Source organism: Sceloporus undulatus, chromosome 5, assembly GCF_019175285.1.
Source record: "Sceloporus undulatus isolate JIND9_A2432 ecotype Alabama chromosome 5, SceUnd_v1.1, whole genome shotgun sequence".
Classification (NCBI taxonomy): domain Eukaryota; kingdom Metazoa; phylum Chordata; class Lepidosauria; order Squamata; family Phrynosomatidae; genus Sceloporus; species Sceloporus undulatus.
Genome location: NC_056526.1, coordinates 174,295,817 through 174,316,780, shown reverse-complemented (window position 1 = coordinate 174,316,780; position 20,964 = coordinate 174,295,817). Strand labels below are relative to the sequence as shown.

The 20,964-nt window shown below is 40.6% G+C and overlaps 1 protein-coding gene across 2 annotated transcripts in view; it reads left to right on the top strand.

The window, feature by feature from the left end:
• The window catches only part of GRID2 (glutamate ionotropic receptor delta type subunit 2), an 845,491-nt gene that overhangs the window by 678,592 nt on the left and 145,935 nt on the right, over positions 1-20,964 (top strand). For both annotated transcript variants that reach the window (XR_006104285.1, XM_042470711.1), the window contains exon 12: positions 4,524-4,719. Coding sequence is in view for 1 of the 2 variants with exons in the window: in XM_042470711.1 (XP_042326645.1) it covers positions 4,524-4,719 (196 nt within the window). In the remaining variant the exon portion in view is untranslated. The remainder of the gene's footprint in view (positions 1-4,523; positions 4,720-20,964) is intronic.

The window sequence follows — 20,964 nt, the reverse complement described above, 5'->3', positions numbered from 1 at the left end:
TCAGGAGGGAGCAAGCTTGTTTTCTGCTGCTCCAGAGAACAGGACCCGGAACAATGGATGCAAACTGCAGGAAAAGAGATTCCACCTCAACATTAGGAGGAACTTCCTGACAGTAAAGGCTGTTCGACAGTGGAACACACTCCCTCGGAGTGTGATGGAGTCTCCTTCCTTGGAGGTCTTTAAGCAGAGGTTTGATGGCCACCTGTCAGGGATGCTTTGACTGAGATTTCCTGCATGGCAGGGGGTTGGACTGGATGGCCCTTGTGGTCTCTTCCAACTCTACGATTCTATGATTCTATAGATAATGACAGCATTTCTTTTAATAGCATGTAATCTAAAAACTCTCTGCCTCTATGTATATATACACAGGGGAGAGGGGGCTGTATAATTTTCTTGTGCCTTAAATTCAGATCATTCTAACAATGCACTTTAAGGGTTTCACCCCAGCAAGCTTATTGTACAATATTGCTTTTGGAGCAGGACAAGGACACGTAATTCCAATAAATATTTCTTCTTGGAGAAAGAAGAAAGAATCTTCTTTTCCCAGTCGTCTGCCATTATAACTTGATCTTCCAAGATCTATAAACCACCCAGGTAGGATGGTTATTATCTTCTGACATGGCTGCCATTGGAAATTGTCAGATCACTTGTCTTCTTGCATTCTGTCTCCTCTGCCTACTTGAAATTAATCCTTGTAACTCCAGCAAGAGGGAGGGAGGACAAAACTACATGGGCAAAGCCTGATCTGAATTTTAGTTGTAAATAAGTGTGCTTCAGAATAAGCCTACCCTCATTATTCAGTGACTAATTGCTCCAGCACAAACAGATTATTTGCAACAAGACAGCTCTAATAGCACCTTCAGACTCAGTGGACATGTTGTTGTTTACCCTGTGCAATTTTGTAAATATGTTACAAACTTTGGAATTCGTATCTAATCAACACTTTACAATTCTGACCAGGGTACTGTTCAAGAATTACAAATTGTCAGGACCAAAATTAGTTGTTCTTGGTAAAAAGAAAATATTGGAGCATCTATAATACTTGGCCCCCTGATTTTAGGAAGAATTGTAGCTACAGGAAAAAAAGATATGGTTTGGAGGAGGGGGGAAAGGAGGGAGTTAGTATGCTCTTTCTTTAGACTCTGGTCCAGCAGTTGTCAAAAGACATCATTGCTTGTTATTTTATTCACTTTCTTGGTTGCTGATCTTGCTGTTATGTTATGTTTGTTTTTTGACTGATTCCCAAGATGGATTATTTGATACAAGTTTGTGTGTACATCCTGGAATTTTTTCAACAAAAAAGAGAAGTGGGAATGGGGATAATAAAAAGTTAAGTTGACATCACTGCAGCTAACACAGCATAAAATATGAAGACCACCAGAAAAGCAATATTCATTTACAGTGTATCTTAAAAACCCAAAGTTTAGTTAGAATCTCATATTTTATAATTTAATCCATTGGTTTGGTGCCCATCCTCAAGAATATGCAAAAACCAGTCTTGCCCAGATTATGCCTTTTGTCAGGCAATCTTGCCAACAAAGTTATTGCAAAAACAAAGTGTGTCTTCTGTTGTTGGGACAAGGTGTCCTTTGTCATATCTAAACAGGAATTAGCTATACCTAAGCCTTGTGTTGACTTACAAATTGTGTTAGGTTTGGTATTCATAGAATTATAGAGTCAAAAAAAGAGTGGTCAGATCTGTTGGGAAATGTGAGAAATAGAAGTGTATTCCACCAATGGAGTTATTAGTACTTATAAGCAGAAGATGGGCAACAATCAGTCCCATACCACCACTACACCCATAGAGTCTAAAAGTGGAAGAAAACAGGTGTAGTCGTCTTTGGTTAAAAAATAAATAAATAAGATTATGAAGTAGGCTTACTTCCAAATATTGTTCATAATATTTAATGGTGAGAAGCTTTGTAATGTGATCTTCAAACATGGAAGAGAGAAAGGGAGAATTGCAGAGTACAAACTGCTGGATGAACAAACTGAAACTAACTGAATGCCAACAGAGTTGCAAAAAGAGAGTGTGGCTAACAAACAGGTAATGTTTGGTTATTCTTGAACTCTTAGAGACGCATGCAAACTAGCAACTCGTGAGTATAGGCATGCTACACTAACAAGAACATAAGATGCTACCTTATACTAGATCAGTCAAATAATCAATAGCTTAGTATTTCCTTTAGTTTCTCACTTTCCAGAGCATCATGGACCTTTGCTTGAGACTCTGGGAAACTACTGACTAGTAGAAATAGTGGGCTAATAAAGAGAAGTACAGTAGTGAGTATGAACTAGCTAACCCCTTTACTTGGAGAGGTCTGAACCAGAGGCCTTCTGCATGTAAAGCATGGGCTCTGACATTAACCTTCCCCCTATTTAAAAGCAGGCTGACTTCTTTCCCTTCCGTGTCATAATCATACTTCATTTATCATATTCTATTATGTCTCCATCAGGCTAGCAGGAAATGAAATCATTTATGGCATCATTTTTGTTTGTTGTTTGAGAGATGAAAGAATAACATCTAGATTTTTAAGATGTAAATGGAAAATGTTTTTCCTATTGTTGTGTCCCAACAGACAGTTCTGTGGCATCTGCTGCACCTATCTGTTATATTAACAGCAGCCCATGTAGAGAAATTGCTGTGTTGGCTGTTGTGCTAGCGAATTATATGGCCATGCTGAGTCCTGTAAGCATCTGATTAAAACTTGCAAGGTGTTCTCATTAGAAACTGGGGACTTACTAGCTACTACCCCATTCCCATAATGTGCACAGCAAGGACCCTTGCAATTACATTGTGTTACAGTATACAACATTATGTTGCAGAAAGTACCATTAGGAGAGGCAGAAACTGATTGGGGAATAGTGCAGAAATCTGAAATTAGATATTACAGTATCTTTTTACAACATTCTTCAGCACATTAATCCAAGGTTTTTGAGAAAGTGAAACACTAAGGAAAATATCCTATTTAATGATGTTGGTATGTCTAACTCCCCAAGTGTGCTTACACAGAAGTTTAGTAGGGTGATGCTCTGAGCAGAGCCATTGCATAGTTTGGGTAAAACCAATGTGCAAGGAGTACATCAGAGCATTTGTAATCTCTCACCAAACTACAAATCCTGTAGGATGCAGCTAAGACAATTAAAGTGGTATTAAACTGTTATAACTGTACAATGTAGAAGTGAATCTACAGTGTACAGTGTAGGTTAATATTGGATTATGGTTCTCACTTTTTGGGAGAGCGAAATCCATAGATACCATTCAAATTCCATGCTAAACAACCTACAGACTGCCATCAGACTGCATGTACCAGCACAGTTGGTAGTAAGTCAGAAATTTCAAAATATCTGGACTACTACAGTGTGCCTGCATTATATGTGGCTTTGAGCGTATGTGCTCAAGCCGCGCGGGGTGCAAGGGGCGGCGCATCCCATTTGGATGAATGGAGCATGTGCCTGTGGCACGCGTGCATCGCCACGCCGCTGTGCGCACAAGCCCCAGTCACTTGAATGGGGCTCAAGGATAGGCGGAATTCGCCTTACGCAGAGGGGTCCGGAATGGATCCCTCGCATAAGGAAAGGTTCCACTGTACAAGGATTATTTACCACAATCAGAAGGCCTGCAAATAAAGTTGTTCTCTCCAGTTTAGCTGCCTGCCATTCAATATCCAGGTGTAAATTTCAGAAGATGGTGATGTCAAGATTCTTTTTTTTTTAAAGGGAAGGGGAATCTAACTCAACTTTGTATTCTGTTGCTGTTACCATTTTTTTCCAGCACCATTTGATCTAATGGCACAAAATAGGGCCCAAACAGACAAGCCAAAATAAAGCTGCTTCGGGTCACTTTGGAGGTATGCTATTTAAATGATGAATGTGTCCTAAGAGTCCAAAAGCTGTGCCAAAGCCACGCTCCAGTTCTAAGTACCAGAGCACAACTTTGGTGCAGCTTCTGGCCTCTTAAGATGTGTGTGTCATTTAAACAGCATACCTCCAAAGTGATCTGAAGCAACTTTATTTTGGCCTGTCTGTTTGGCCCCAAAGAAAATTATTTTTCAGCCTTTGTTCTGCCCCCCCCTTTTTTTTTAGAATTTTAGATTTGAAACTGGTGATTATTGTTTTCATTGTTGTACTAGTAAGTCAACTTGGGAGATCACTGAGTCTCAAAGATGGGCTATGAGTGAAACAAATAACTTCCTTTTTTTAAAAAAAAAAAAAGACCTCACAATTCCTCCCTGTTTCCCATTTTTAAAAAAAGAAGAGTACTGTAATATTGACCTGATTCTTGCAGGCCTTATTTAAAAAATCATATCTTTCCTTTCATCCCCTCTTCTAACTCTATAATTTCCTTTCTGGCTTAAACTAAAAAGGCAATTCTCCTAACCTTCTCTTGACTTTTAAGAGTAATTTGAAACAAAATAAAAATGACTTGACTGCTGTCATCATACATGTTGCCCTATGCTTGCTAGTAGCTTGAAAATGTAGAATCATGTCTCTTGTATTTTTTATCCCCACCAATGTTTAAGGTCTCTTCAGGACCTCTCCAGGCAGACTGATATTCCTTATGGCACTGTTTTGGACTCTGCAGTATATGAACATGTTCGAGTGAAAGGGATGAATCCTTTTGAGAAGAACAACATGTATTCCAAACTCTGGCAGATGATTAATCGAAGTAACGGGTCTGAAAATAATGTGCAGGAATCCCAGGCAGGCATTCAAAAGGTAAGAGCAATGCTCAACCTATTCCTTTGACACTCTGAAATGATCTTCTAACAGCTGCCTTCTTTGGCAGTAATATTTTGCTACCTGAAGAACTGGAGTTGGAATAGCATATAACATAAGCCTCTTATACTGATTGTGGTTATGTACTAGACTATGGCAACCTAATGCAGGAAGATGGGACTGCTTCATTCATTTCAATATTTTTTTTTCAAATGTTAAGTCCACAATCTCCCACTTTGAAAAGATTTTATGAATGTGTATGTGTTCATGTATCCATTTTTCTCTGGAAGAATAAGCCTCTATTCATAAAGTTTAGAGTAACAATAACTGGTTTTTGCTCAAAAAGACAGAATTTTGGCTTCTATTCGATTGTTAGTATCAACTGAAGCAGACATATTCCATCAATAGGAACTTGATAAATGAGTACTTATTTCCATTGCTTCCATCAGTCTTTTCTAACTGACACTATTAATGGTCTTAAGCCATAATTTAGCTATTAGGAAGAATATTGTGACCAGACTGTAATCAGGCAATTTGCTTTGTAACTTTAGAACTATTAAGTCAAGTGAAGATACAGAGGTTACAGATGTTGCTACTGATTCTTTTCCAATTCTTCCATACCAGCTGCAACTTGGCAAATCAAAGAAATATAAGAGCAATCCACCATTATGCCAGTTTTCTTTAGGAGGTTGCAAGAACCTCCATCCCTGAAGGTTTTCTGAAGAGGGTTGGATATGTACATTTAATTTGAACAGGAAAACCAGAAAAACAACAGCAACAACAGCAAACAGCCAATGCAAAAAATATTCCCAGAAGTCTATTGCTTTTTGCCAGTGGGAAAGTCTGCAGCATGGTAGAAGGGGCATGATGTTTTTCAATAAACATGATCATGTAAAGCAAGAATGATATACTCTTATTTTTAGTAGGTTGTCCCCATGCTGAGGAAATCAACATTTCTTCCATGGGGAACATGTTAGGACATTATGTGACTATTCAACAATTGGGGCTTTAGAATGCTCATTGAAATCAGAAAATACCCACAATTTATATAATACACCTTCGGGGGGGGGGGGGGGGGATCTGGATCTTTTTTTCTCTCCAAGTGCAAGTGGATAAAGAAGATTGTAATATCTTGCATAGGTGGTGCCCTCCTCAGACCCCCTGGATTTCCTTCCTCTCTTTGCCAATAAAAAAGAAAGTCTTGTCAGACCAAAAAATTGCTTCAGTCTTGGCCTATAAATGATATTGTAGGCTCTTCCACACTGAAACAAACAAAAACTATATGAAAACTAAAGTAGTTCTGGGCTGAATCCAGACTTGGTTAACTTAATTCAACATGTTAATCATGACTAACATTCCACATTGATTTTAATGGAATCCACTCAAGCTGCTCAAAGTAAACAGTTTAGCCTGAATGTTATCATTCTTCTCAGCCATCAAATGGGTCCAAGTTCCCTCTGTCATTTATGTGTGCATTTCCTTCCCCAGTTTATATATCCTACACTCTTCCTCAGTCATTTATTATGAGAAAAAAAAATACAGCAGAATTATGATGTGCTTGAACAGTATCTCAGTGCATTTAGCTTGGTATACAAAATATTTAGCCAGTAGGAAAATTATGAATTACTGTCAAGTGAAATATAACTCATGAATTTCACAATAAAAGAGGCTTGTCATAGTCTCTCAAATCCAGGACATTAATATTCAGGCTTCTACTCAGGTACACAAACAATAGCAGCAGTATGTGGCCCTGGGCTTTTCTTCCTCTTTTATAATTTTCCTCTCTTATTCTAATTGGGATGAAGCAATTTTTTTGCTGTCGGATTACATTCTGTGTTAGTTAACCAGAGTGGAATACAGTTTAATGATATTGCTAGTAGTGTATTAATAGTGTACAATATTAAGGTATCATGAATGTGTCTATAGCTAGGTTTAACACAAAGGATGGGGGGCATTTGGAATGGAAGTAGTGTCAAAAACTTTTTGAGGGAAAGTGATTGCAGAATATTGAGGCACATAAGAAGGATTGGCACCAGAACACAAAAGCATAGGTAACTTTCGCTTGTTTTTGGGTATTCATGTGGATATAAATGGGATGGAAATGAGAAAATTTGGGTGAATACTGGAAAAGTTACTTTTTGGAGCTAGAAAGAACAGCCGGCGGACTCCACCAACGAGCTGCGTTGCCGCCGGGAGGTCGCACCTCTCTGCAGTGGCCTATATAGGACCTTGTTGCCTGGCGTTCAGGGACATTTTTTCTCGGCTTCCCACCCTCCCTCCCTAGGGTTGGTGTGTTTTTTTGTCACAACTGAGGGGCAGCAGCATAGGCCATGATCTGCTGAGAGTGGTTTCCAGGGCTATGGAGCACTGGAGAGGGAGTCCTTTGGACCCGGGTATATTGAGGGCATACGTTATGGCCATTGCGGGGGCCATTACATTATTACGTTACCCGGTGACTAGGGGCTTAAGGGATAAGAGGCAATCAGAACTTCACATAGCTGCAAGATTGTGTTCCCTAGCCCATTGGTTATCCCGAAATTGCGGTCATCCATCAACTGGGGTGTTGTTCGATTTTACAGATCATGACCTCATGCTTTGGGCCAACCCTACACTGTTTTAATGTTGAGTTAATAAAGTTGTGGCCATTCCTCCAACTATGCTGTTGTGTTTATTGTGGCGGCACCCCTCCTAGGCAACACCAAGGACTCTGTGACAAACACACAAAATTATTGCTCTGTTTCTCTCTGCATGCAAATGACAGCGGAGGAAAAAGTGCAGGACATGTTAGCCAACTATACAGAATGTTATCCACCTTACGGGCCTCAGGTATTCAGTAGGTCTTGATCCAGAGTCTTATATTATATTGGGCACTGGGCAGTATCCTTAACTCTGCACAGCAAATGTGGACAGAACAGTAGTTGCAACAACATTATGGCTACAACACAACAGCAATTCAGTTTTACGCTTTACGTATATCCAAGGGTGTCACTATGGAGTATGAAGAGTGCGTGCTGCACCAGATGACACCCTTTTTTTTACTTTCTCGCTGGTCTTTCTCTCCTCCCATGACAGTATTTTCCTCTGCTCACTATCCTACACTATCTCTCCCTTACCAGGTAGCAGGGGCTCCTCCCTGTGCAACTTTTCAGGAAGCCTGCATTGGAGCTGGGGGGAGGAGGCAGACAAAACATTTCAGTGAGTTACCTGGAGGTGACTCCAAGTATTGCCAGTTTTAGAGATATTTTTAAATTAGTTAAAATTAAGCAAAATCAGGACAGAAAAAGCAAGAAAGGAAAGTGAGTTCTAATTCCTTTATAAGACTACCAGTATGTATACCTGAATGTCAGAGGGTTCCAGAGGCTGTGGGCCACTTCTTAAAAGTCCCAGTCCCTTGTGGCTCTCAACTGAATAGAACTTATAGGAAGGCTTGTAAGTACTAACTCTGAGTAGTAAACTTGCCACCCAAGGAAATCCATATAGATGTAGCCAGGTAACTGTCTGGGGATTTGTGAGTCAAATCCAGTACCATGAATTAACTCCTGATCTGCATTGGTAACCAGTGCAATTGATACAGTATTGATGTTACATATATTAAGTGCCCACATTCTGCACCAGGTGAATTTTCCAGACCATTCTCAGAGACATCCCAACATGCAACTCATGATAATATTCTAGCCAGAATGTGAATAGTACCTTGATACCTGTGAACTTGTCCAATTTATCTAGAATAGCTAGAATATTTGGCAAAACTTGTCAAAGGAGATTCTAGTGCATAGCACTATGTCCACCATATAACTCTTAAATACCATGGGTGACACTGTGGTGCTTTGATGTTGTAGAATTTTGTCCCCCTAATGAGTGAGATATATTGTCACAAGAGGCAGTTTTAAAGTCTTTTATCAACAGTGAATAATTTTACTATACTTTAGCATATTGGAAGGCAGCCCTGCAGTGCAAACAATGCTCAGGTGCATGCTTTACCCTATGAGTAAAATGTCCATCGGAGTAGGAAAAAACATCCTTTTCACATATAGAAAACATACACCTGCATGTGGAAAGGTGGAGAAGGAAACCATTCCAAGCATTCCAAGCAGAGCAGGGTATTTCTTATGTAAAGATGGACCAGGTTAAAAAGTATCATTTGTCGCTTGAAGCCATGATGATGTCAGTTTCCAAGAGAGATATACAGGGAAAAGGGGATGCTCCCCGGATTTCAACTTAAACATTGCCATTTAGTTACTATGCAGTTTTATGAGGTGATGTGAGAGGTACTGCTGATGTTCCTAGTAGGATGACCTTGATATTAAGGAGGCATCTTTCGCTAAGAGTTTGTTAGCTGAGTGGCAATAACAGCATATGTTCCAGGAATGCTACCAGCTTCACAAAAGTTATATGTTAGGGGACATCTCCTTATATATTCACAAACAGCTGTTTAAAAATGTACAAGATGCTGTATGTGCATTCCCAAGACACTCCTGTGGACTAAAGAGATTTACTGGCATTATTTTTGAAAGCATTAACACATCCCTTCCTTGAAATCTCTGTACTAGCAAATAAAAGCCCAAATAAACATTTGACTTGCATTTCTGATCTGTGTATATTATGCAAGTGTTGTTGTTACTAGGGGTGAATTTATTTTTTCTTCCTCTATCAACATGGTGTCGCTGTTAATCCCCACCCATCACCACCACTATGCCAGGGCCTATTTTTCTGGAATGCAGAGAAGTTCCCACTGATGCAAATCGAAACTTTTCTTCCAGCATTAAATGCATCTTCGGCAGGAAATTTAATTCAGATTGAAGCAAGAGAGGAAAGTATTGATGCACTTGTGCCCTCCCATATTCCTGATGAATACTGGGCCCCCCAGGGCATTTTATTAACAGTAGGGTAAAATACACAACTACAAGTGATGTGTTTTGTGTTAAATCTAATTTACCTCAAGCACTGAGGAGAAGAGTTATTATTAATATCTAGAATAGGGCAAATGACAAAAAAGGTGAAGTTTAAGATAATGACTCAACACAGATTTAAACAGACTTGCAACTACTGGAAATATTTAGGATCAAAAACCAACACAGAGGACCTGAGCAGTAAGACCAAGCCCATAGTATCCTGCCCCTGGTTCTGATCCAAGTCAGTTCCCAAGCCAGTGTGGTGATGAGCAGGTGTTTATATGCCTTCCTGCCACTGCACCATGGAACTACTGCCACTGCTTGCCCTGTAGTTGCCACTGCTATCCCAAAAGCTGCTGCAACAGCCCATAAGGCTGGCTACACCCCCATGGCCAGGTGCCCAATTCCGATATCAGCAGCTGCAGTCAGGGCCTTTGGGATAGACAAGACAATGGTGGCAGATATGGGGCATGCTGAGACGTCCAGGTGTTGCTGCTGAGTTTCCTGGAAGCTCTGTGGCAAACAAGCAGTCTTTTTGAAATAGATTAAGGTCCCTTGGGCCAGGATCAGTCCAGGACCACCAGGTTGGCATCCAGACTGGCTAGTTCCAGCCTGGGTCTAATGGCTTCTGTTGCCAGGACAGGATGATTTGAGGCCAGGGGGAACACGGGCCTTTTGGCCCCTGCATGAGAACCCAGAGTTTTCTGTCAATGTGATGTTACCATAGCATTATTTATAACATCATTGTGGATCTTAAGCAAGTTTGTCTATTGCTTTTAATGCGCACATTAGCTGCCTTAAATTGTTTGCCTAGGAGGCCGCCACAAGTAAACACATGCGCCAAAGCTGGAGGAAAGGCCACAGCTTTATTCAGCAAGCAAATAAAATTGGTAGGGTTGGCCCAAAGCATAAGGTCAAGATCTGTAGTATCGAACAACCCCCCAGTTGTTCAATAAGCCGCATGCCTGGTGACTGCCAGGCAATGGGATGACCTAGGGGCTAAGGAACACCATCTCGCAGCCATGCCACCAGCCGCTCACATGTTCTCTAAGCCCCTAGTCACCATGAGGCGCTACCGCATTGTGGCCCCCGCAATGGCCACAATGTATGCCCTCATCACCCCCAGGTACCTAATGACTCCCATACCAGTGCTCCATAGCCCTGGTAACCACACCAAACAGATCCATGACCTATGCTTATGCTGCTGCCACTGCCGCTGAAGTTGTGACTAAAACCACCAACCTGAGGGAGGGTGAGAGAGCTGAGCAGCAAATGGCACTGGGGCCAGAGCACATAGCCCTTATATAGGCCAGGCCCCAGCATGCATAGCAGGCATGGTGGCCCCTCCCCCAAGGCAACCCAGCCAATGGGCTGCCCTGGAGGACTGGGGCACACCATAGAGAGGTCCTCCTGCCTGCCAGAGCAGTCCACTGAGGTGGAAGGACTTTTCCTCACACCAGCCCAATAGCAGTGCAGCTTGCCCCAGCAAGGCATGCTGGGGCAAGCCTGGGAGCCTTGCTGTGCGGCTCCCGGCAGCAAAGCGGCCTGCCCAGTGAGGCAGGCAGCCATTTGTTGTCAGAATATAAATCCATCACAGAAACATCATAATGGGAAATCACAAAGAGTGATATGTGGGCTTTAATTAATATAAATTAGTAAAACTTGTCTCAACATTTCTGGATGATGACTGTTTGCATTTTATACTCTGCAGCCCCATTAAGTGCAGAGATGCACTTAAATTCTGAAAGGTTCTATATGTTAGCAGTATTCATGAGTCAGTTCCTGAAAAGCTAGCTATTCTGCTTACTGATAATTTATCAGATTACAGATTTTGCACTTGCCCTATTAGCTACAGTAATTGATTAAAAAGTTATATTAGCAGAAAGAATATTTTCTGTATGTCAAAGGTTTAAATATCCCATATTAGGAAGATGTGTTAGAATTTTTTATTTTATATTTGTTCAGACACATTTATGCATGATTGCATATTGCCATGGCCAAGAATCAGTTTCGATCAAGAAAATGGGGTAGGGAGAAACAATTACAGTCTGACTGAGACCCACGATATCCAGGCCTTTCTTTTCACTCAGCTCCTGCTTCCTATCTCACCTCACTCATAAAATTATAATCTTTTCCCCCATTTATGCCAGACCCATTGATGTGTGCATGGCTGATAGTGGGGAGCAAGAGCATGCCATCAGTCCTAGAATGGAACAAGGAGTATAGCCTAGGCATGCTTCTGACAAATTCATCTACCAGAAGTTGGAGATTTTGTGGAAACCTGACCAACCTACTAGCACCTGGCAGGGATGAAAGCAGGTGCAAGAATCAAGCAGCTCTCTAAATGTAATTGGATTATAGTTCTCAACATTTCATGATATTGACTAAACTGTAAGGCTACATGTTTCCCACTCTTGGTCTAAATCAAGAGGTAGCACTTAGTTTTACATTGTTGTAAACTGGATTTTGGTTTTCTTATTTTAATGTACCCAACTGTTTAATACACTTTCAGCCTATGCAAATGATTCCTTACTGTTTTAAATTATTGGTTAAACTGATTCTATCATACCTCACCCTGAGATCATAACATATATGGTGGGATATAAAGCTTTAAATACATAACTACAATAAATAAATATCCCACATAGTGTAGTGGTTGGGGCATTGGATGATGTCTGTGGAAAACAAGGTTCAGTTCCCCCCTTAGCCATGCAAACCAGCTGGACAACCTTGGGCAAGTCACACTCTCTCTGTCTCAAAGGAAGACAAGGGCAAACCCTCTCTGAACAAATCTTGCCAAGAAACCCCTGTGGTAGATTTGCCTTAGGTTGGCATAAGTCATAAAGAACTTGAAGACACAAATGCATATTGTGGTCAGTGGAGACTTCAGCTTTATTTATTTATTTATTTACTTATGTTAGTTTTAGCTAAGAAGTCTGATTCATTTTACTCCAGGTAGCACTAATGTTGGATTTAGCTTCTGGATGCTAAGGAGGAAGGAAAGTAGAATAGATGCACTCACTATCCTCTTTTTATAAATAATGGTCAGAACTATTCTGTGTAGAATTTAAATACTGCACCAGATGCTGTCCAATCTTGGAAGCTAAGTGGGTTCAGGTTTGGTAATTACCTGAAAGAGAATAACAGGTAGTGTAGGTTATATTTTAGAAGGAGGCAATGGCATAGCGCCTCTGAGCATTCCTTTCTTAAGAAAATCCTATGAAATACATATGGTCATGATAAGTTGACAGGTGATGTGAAAGCACACACACATTGATGTGTCCATGGCTGATGATGGGAAGGAAGAGGGGTGCATTAAGTCTCAATTTGTTCCCATAGAGTGTGTCCCAATGCAGTTTTACTAAAGGAACGATAAGAGTGTGCTTGAAAAAATATGGCTTGATAAATCAGTTTCCTTCTGGTAGTTGATATATGGGGGAAAGTGCCTGGAAAAGTGTTTCTGAGAGTATCTTATCTGGACTGCAATCACACTTTATTTCCTTTGTAGGCTGCAGAAGAAGGGGGTCAAGATTAACACCCAGCGTTCTGAATTTGATGCCAAAGCGCTGGTGGGAGGGAATTGTTTATTGCTTCTTTGGCTTATACTTTCTTACCACTGGATGGTTGATTGCTGTATATAGGTTCTTCCCTATCCCCCTAGGAATGCTTTTTAATCAAATAAAATATACTATGTATTCTATGCAGGATAGCATGGAATGGGCACATAAATAACCAGCAATATATCAAGAAGAGTGCAAAATACAATGCATCCATAATAAAAGCTATAGATAAGCAACTGTATAATACAAGCTTGTCTGGGTACCCAGGGGGCTTTGGTCCAAATATAAATTAAAAGACATGAGTTGTTCACCACCATGTCCACAAGATGGAATATCTTTTCAGTGTATTTGTAAGTGTTTTATATCTATGAATAAAAACATTGCAAAGCATAGCAATGTTCTGTGTTTGACATGGTGGGAATCCAGTATCTGCTAGTGTTATAACAAAACTTTACACACCTACTAGTATGAAGACAGGTGGATGCAGTGTCAGTGAAGTAGTACACCCTCTCTCAACTTTTGGCCAAACATTGATGGAGCTATTCATGTTGTTGAATCTGTTTGGGGGACTAAAACCTGAAACAGGTTTTCTGGCATACTGTCATTTGGAGCCACCCACTTATCTTAGCATGAAGGGGAAGGTTCTGGAAGGATACAAACAACATGGCAAGGTCTGCCAGAGAAGGCCAGGTCAGAAGGAGTATTGTCCAGCAACACTCTTTCTTCAGCTCCTTGCTTAGAGCTCTGTAAGCAAGGAACTGTTCTTCTGGAACTACATCAGCTCATGCTACAACTTCTTTCACACAGTTAGCCTCAAATGTGCAACAAAATCCCTTTGTATACTGATGCATCAGTAACTGTGAGTGGTTTTATAGTAGGCCTTACTGAACCTCCTGTCTTTAAGGCTTTAGCCCAATCCTGATCTCTTTGGGAACAGCTATTCTCACTCCTGCTTTTATGTTTCTTACCAGGGCTATAAGAAGCAAAGCACTAGGCTCAACCACGGTTGTAAGAGGCTCAAATATATCTAACTAAGAGCTTCATTCAGAGCAGGGTTCTCTTTATTCCTGAGTTTCAGGAGGTGACAGTGGAAGCCCCAGAAACAAGTTAGATGTTTACTAACATGCACCACATCTGCCCAGGCAGGATGGCTGTTCTTCAAGGTCTGTTGTCTCTACTTTGTTTTATTTTTATTGAGGCCAGCAGTGAAGTCATTATCTCTTCTCTTTTGAAATCTAGGCACAGATAGGACCTTGTTGAAGGGCTACAGTTCTTTTGGATAAGAAAGGCTGCATTGGATATTGGTAGACAGCCTGGAATGTTGGAGAAGGTGTGACAGATAAAGCCAGTTGTATTGCTAACTCAAGGGCAGGCTGGCTGACAAGGACTGGGTTGACAGTTCAAGCAGTATGCTGGAGCTTTCCACCACAAGTGGAAAGTGTTATCCACATAGTGTTCTTCACAATATCTAGCAACTCTAGGTCATGCACAGAACAACATACATAAAGTGGTTGCTTGTTCAATTAGGCAATTTACCTTACAGTAAGAAAACCCAGTTCTGCAGAAAGATGTACATACTAAACCTGAGATGTATCACAGGAAAAATAGCAGGTATGGACACTTGCATATCTTCTGTTAATTCAAACTTAGAAGTTGTCTCAATCCTTTTCAAATTTATGGGACATGAGTCACAGGTCCCAATGACCTTCTGCATCAGCTGAAATGTCTTACCTGAATTCCCAAGCAATCCTATGTGGGACACACTGCAGAAGTCATGCCTGAATATTGCAAAGGCACAGGTGACAATCATCAGGCTCCACCTCCCCAAAGAAGTTGTGGTCTGCAAGATGAATGGGCCCAATGCAAAGCACTCTTGGGAAACAACATCAATGTGAACTTTGGGGACAAGAGTGTCCCTTTTATCTCCAGAAGTTTGGAGTCCCAGAAGCACAGTTAGTGTTATCAATGGAAACATATTGGGGGAGTAGTGGTCCAAAAGATGTTGAAGATGAAAGTTTCCCTAACCATGTTCTATAAACAATAAAGCAGCTCACAGCCTATACCCTATCTGCAATAACTTCCATCTGTTCCATTTTCCAAATCAACAAAGGTTATGAAAATGAAAGGCACAAACGAGACAGCATATCAAGTGTTCTCCCACTTTAACCAGTTGAAATCAAGTGCCAAACAGGTGGATGATGTTTTACTCATATACACCAAAAACGGGGATTGAACCATAAGAACTTTTATGCATGGCCTTTCATCTTGAGTGAGCTGTAAGGCAAAAATGGAGACCTATTGGGACATAAAATATGGCAAAACATATATATGAACAAATAAAAACGTTTATAGAAAAGATATATTGCTCAGCCTGCCAAAATGAAGACTATAGATCACATAATGGATATAAAATTTGTCACGTGATGTAATAAACATCTGCTTCGATATAAATTTCACCAAGTTTGATAGATAAAGTATGCTGAAATTGGTATAGTGTTGGCGTCCTGTAACGGATGGTATAATACATTGCATTTTGATCCAACATCCATCATAAAAGGGTATGTTTGATAGGGAAAGGCAAAATTCTTGCAATCCATATTAGTATACTGTTGAGATATCTCCCCCAACCCCACATTGGGTTAGAACTAGAAACTTCAAAACAGCATTATGAAGACTATGTTTGATATATATTTGTGTGGACATTATAACAGAAAAGATCTCAGAAGGCTACCACATTTGATCCAGCCTTCACTGAAAAGGTCTTTATCTTTGCATCAATAGATCCCTATTAGAATCAGGTCTGGGGGAAAGCTTGCTGAAATTGGAAGACAGTTGCATGCATTCTCCATTCTTTGGAAGGCCTCAGTCTATACGAGGTGCATCTGCTTCCTACAGAGTTCTTTCAGCCATGTCCTGTAGTAAATCTCTTCTGTAAATGGACAACAAAACCATTTTATAGTAACTGAATTTTCTGGTCAGGTTTCACACAGTATGCCTAATTGAAAAGATCCCATAGCATAGCATTTAACAAAAAGTATTACTCCTATAAGATGTTTATTTAGAGGCCATTGAACATTAGAGGTTCACTTATCACCTGAACTGTATTCCCTGATTTTTCACTTTTTTGTAATGTTTTGTTTTGTTACTTACAATGTCCTCTACACTGAACTTTGCCATGTTTTTGGCTCCCCCGGCTCTTTGAGGCACAAGAGAGGCCTTTTTCAAACCAGGAAATAAACCAAAAGTCTTTCTTGGTTTTTGTTTGTTTGTTTGTTTTTAAATATCTCTTCTGGGCCTAAAACACTTGGAAAACATGCAAATAGCCCTCCAAGGATTGGGGGGGGGGGGATTTTCAGTTTTAAAAAGTCTATTTTTCCACATAATATTTTAGGTTGCAGGGCACAGGAGCCCCCATGAGTCATACTTTGCCCATCCTTACCTAAAACTACAGTTCACTGAGCTTATGCATTTACTTGGCACTGATCTGTGGATCCCTCAGAGCAAAGTATTTAGAATCAGAGAGATAAAAGGCCAAAGGCCATTTATTCCACTGCTGTGCCTTGTATGAATAAACAGCTGAAGCACTCCTGAGAATTATCCAACCTCTGTTTGAAGACCTGCAGTGAAGGGGAGTCTACCACCATTTGAACCTGACTGGCTTGGGAAAGTACAATTGTAAGTGGGCAGGAGAATATGATTATCTGTAATTTATTACTAGTGGTCCCTTACTACCTGTCCCAGCATTCAACACATTCACCATTCTCTTTATACTGTACATCAGGTGCAGACGTCTGTATTTGGCTGGATAAGTATGTATCATCAGACCATTTGTTGCTCTTGGTGCTGTTTTAGGGATAATAATAATAATAAATAAAAACTTTATTTATATACTGCCTTTCCTGTAGATCAAAGTGGTTTACAATACAACAGTTATGTGACACATGTCACAGTACAAGACAGTAAAAATTAGGTTAATTACAAATCACACTTTCATACAGATTGCATAAAAACCTGAGCCATATGCAGACCATTAAAACCAACAGTTATGGGGGGGGGGGACTTCCTCATCTAAACAAAGTCGGAAGGGAAAGCTGCTTGAAAGAGGTGGGTTTTTTCATGCCCTCTTAAAGGCATCTTTTCTGGGAGTGCGGATCTTTTCTGGGAGTGCGGATCTTTTCTGGGAGTGCGTTCCAGAGGGTGGGGGCTGTCGCCGTATAGGCCCTCCGATGGGTAGCTGCTAGTTTTACCTTGGGGCAATCAAGTAAAAGTTTCCCTGTTGTTCTGAGGGTGTGGGGCGGATTATGTAGGGAGAGGCGCTCCCTTAAGTAACTCGGGCCCAAGCCATATAGGGCTTTATAGGTAACGACCAACACTTTGTATTGCACCCAGAAGCTAATAGGTAGCTTCAAGGACCATGGTGCTTCAGGGATTCTGCAGCCAACTAACATAGCTGCCCTTCTAGAATCTGTTCCTGAATTATTACTCTAATGCTTAGAAGAAGGGAGGGGAAGGAGCATGCAAGCATCACACAGTAGCAGCTGTTGACATCTAGAAAGAGATAAGTAAAACTGACACATAAAAACCTGATCAGAGGCAATCTGTAACAGTGGGTAAATCTGAGTGTTTTCCCTGCTTTCACTCATGTGCTTTCCTGGCCTGAAGCTGTGAGCCAAAGTAAAGAGTATGTCATTCTATATTTCTGCCTGCAGAATGTATCTCTGTGATCTGCTTGTCTAATCTAACAGCATCCCTGAAACGATGTGATTCTTAGCATCAGCAAAATAATGTATGTTACAGAACACAAAGCAATGAATAGGAAGGGGGTGCATTGCTTCACAAGGAATTTTATCTAAGTGAAAAAATCCTAGCTTGCGCTTTCATATAGCCACCATGGAGAGATGGACATTAGTTTATTAATTCAAAACTGTGTGTGATTAGGAAGCATGGTTTTAACAGGCACTCTACCAAGGATATGAATGTATCAAGCAGCTTTATAGTGAGGGGTGTACCAACAGGGAGGTGAATAGAAAACAGTGCCTTCTGAAATATTCATTCTGTCTCTCTATTTGAAATTAAGATACAAGCCACTGAGAGCACTTTCTGAAGTGCTCACATTCTGAGCAAATCTGAAGGTTGATCTTGAGGAACAGGGAATTAAAAGGCTCAGTGGCCTATGTATGTTTTGAGCACTGGACTACAAGTTTTGAGACCAGGGTTTGAATCCCACCTTGGTCATGGAAACCTTCTGGGCAGTGGTATCACTAGGGCAGTGGTATCACTACACCAGATGATACCCCAGAAGACTGGTGACACCTAGTCAGGCCATCTTCCTGACTTTGCCACAGCAGCAGAGGCCTCTTCATGCAAAGGAGAGGGCCCAGTATGCCCTTTTGGCTGCCGTTGACCTCAGCAACCCCCTCCCCACAGAAAGACAAACACACACACACACACACACACACACACACACACACTGTATGACACCAAGGGTGAGGAAGCCACTGCTTCTCAGTGACCATGGGCAGGTCACATTCCTATAGCCTAAGAGAAAAGCTAAGATAAGCACTTCTATGAACCAGGCCCTTTCAAAAACAAAATTGTTCATCTTCATATATATGAACACTGATGCTACTATGGTCTCTAATACCTTATCTGGTGCATTGTCTTTTCCACCGCCATGACATCAATGCCATTTAAAGGGTCATTAAGATGAAGATAAGGTTCTTGTAGCTGTCTATGTCCCTCTTGGTTGTTTGAACTAGCCATTTTGCATTAACCAGGGAGATCAGATAAATGTTTAATACAGTGGCAACTATGTTACTAAAGTGGTAAGCTGACATGTTACAGGTAACATTGTTATTTGTGACACATTATTTTTAAACTCTACAATATCTCAGTTAACACAGTTAACATTTCTTCCCATGTCTAGAAGTAAAAAAAAAGTTTTAAAAAATTAATAATTTCATGATCCACCACATCTGATGCCAGAGGCAGTGACACCATTCTCCCTAATAGAAATATTGCTGAATGTCTTTTGTACAGCCAAGGAAAGAAGATGTGTTGCAATTTTTTTAAAGAAAACTGAAAAAGACCTTACCACCAGCCGCTCAACCCTTTTGGTGAACTTAGAGTGGACTTTGTCCCAAACTGCACAAGATTAATTGGTCTTTGAGGTGGTTCATAGAAAAAGTCTGAGCCAGATAGTTCAACTCAACATTAATATTAAGGGATGCTTCAGCCAAAGTGAAACAGAGAAAACCTTCTTTGCCTAGAAATTTCTTTTTCCCCTTCTATTTAATCAATGCCTAGATAAGCCCCAAGTGAGTCTGTGTGCACAGTGTTAACTTACTTGCATTATAAATTAGCCACTAAATTAAACATAATAATTGTCTTTGGGTTGTTTTTGTACTGAGCAGATGGACATCTCCAAACCACTTCATAATTTGTTCAAATAGATTGTTGTATATGAAATCTCCTATTACCACAAAGCAGTTAATCAGTACTTACAGACTTTTGTAGCCCATTGCTGTTACTGAACATTTACTTACTTATTAAGTTACTTACTTATTGGATTTATACCCTGTCTTTCTCTTGGGATATGATCCAAGGCAGCTTTCAGAAGTTTAAAACAAAATTGCAAAACTTTTTTTTAAAAAAATTACATAACAATACATTAAAAACCATGGTGAAAACAATTAAAACAATTACAATTTAGCAGATGAAAAATAAAATAAAATAGAACAGAGCAAACTACCTTACTCATATTTGTTGTTTGTTGTTTACTGCCCTTGCGTCAAACCCGACTCATGGCAACCCTGTGAATGAGGCATCTCCAAACCCCGCTATCTTCCATTACTTTCCTTAGTTTTATGTATATTCACATCCTTGGACTCCCTGATTGAGTTGATCCATATGGTGTGTGGTCTTCCTCTCTTTCTACTACCTTATACCTTTCCTAGCATTATTGTCTTTTCTAATGAGTCATGGCTTCTTACGGTCTGGCCAAAGTACCACAGCCTCAGTTTAATCATCTTGGCTTCCAGGGAGAATCATAGAATCATAAAATCATAGATTTGGAAGAGACCGCAAGGGCCACCCAGTCCAACCCCCTGCCATGCAGGAAATCCAGATCAAAGCATCCCCGACAGATGGCCATCCAGCCTCCGTTTGAAGACCTCCAAGGAGGGAGACTCCACTACACTCCTAGGAAGTGTGTTCCACTGTCAAACAGCCCTTACGGTCAGGAAATTCCTCCTAATGTTGAGGTGGAATCTCTTTTCCTGCAGCTTGCATCCATTGCTCCGGGTCCTAGTCTCTGGAGCAGCAGAAAACAAGCCTGCTCCCTCCTCAATATGACATCCCTTCAAATATTTAAACAGAGCTATCATATCACCTCTTAACCTTCTTTTCTCCAGGCTAAACATACCCAGCTCCCTAAGGCGTTCCTCATAGGGCATGGTTTCCAGACCTTTCACCATTTTAGTCGCCCTCCTTTGGACACGCTCCAGTTTCTCAATGTCCTTTTTGAATTGTGGCGCCCAGAACTGGACACAATGCTTGATCTCTTCAAGGATGCATTTGCTTGTCTTTTTGGCTGCCCACAATATCCTCTGCACTCTTCTCCATCACCACATCTCAAATGAGTTTATTTTTTTTCTTATCTGCTTTCTTAACTGGCTAACACTCACATCTATACATGGTGATAGGGAATACAATGGATTGGATAGTTCTAACTATAGTGTTTAGTAATATATCTTTACACTTTGGGATCTTGTCTAGTTCTTATTCAAGGGCAG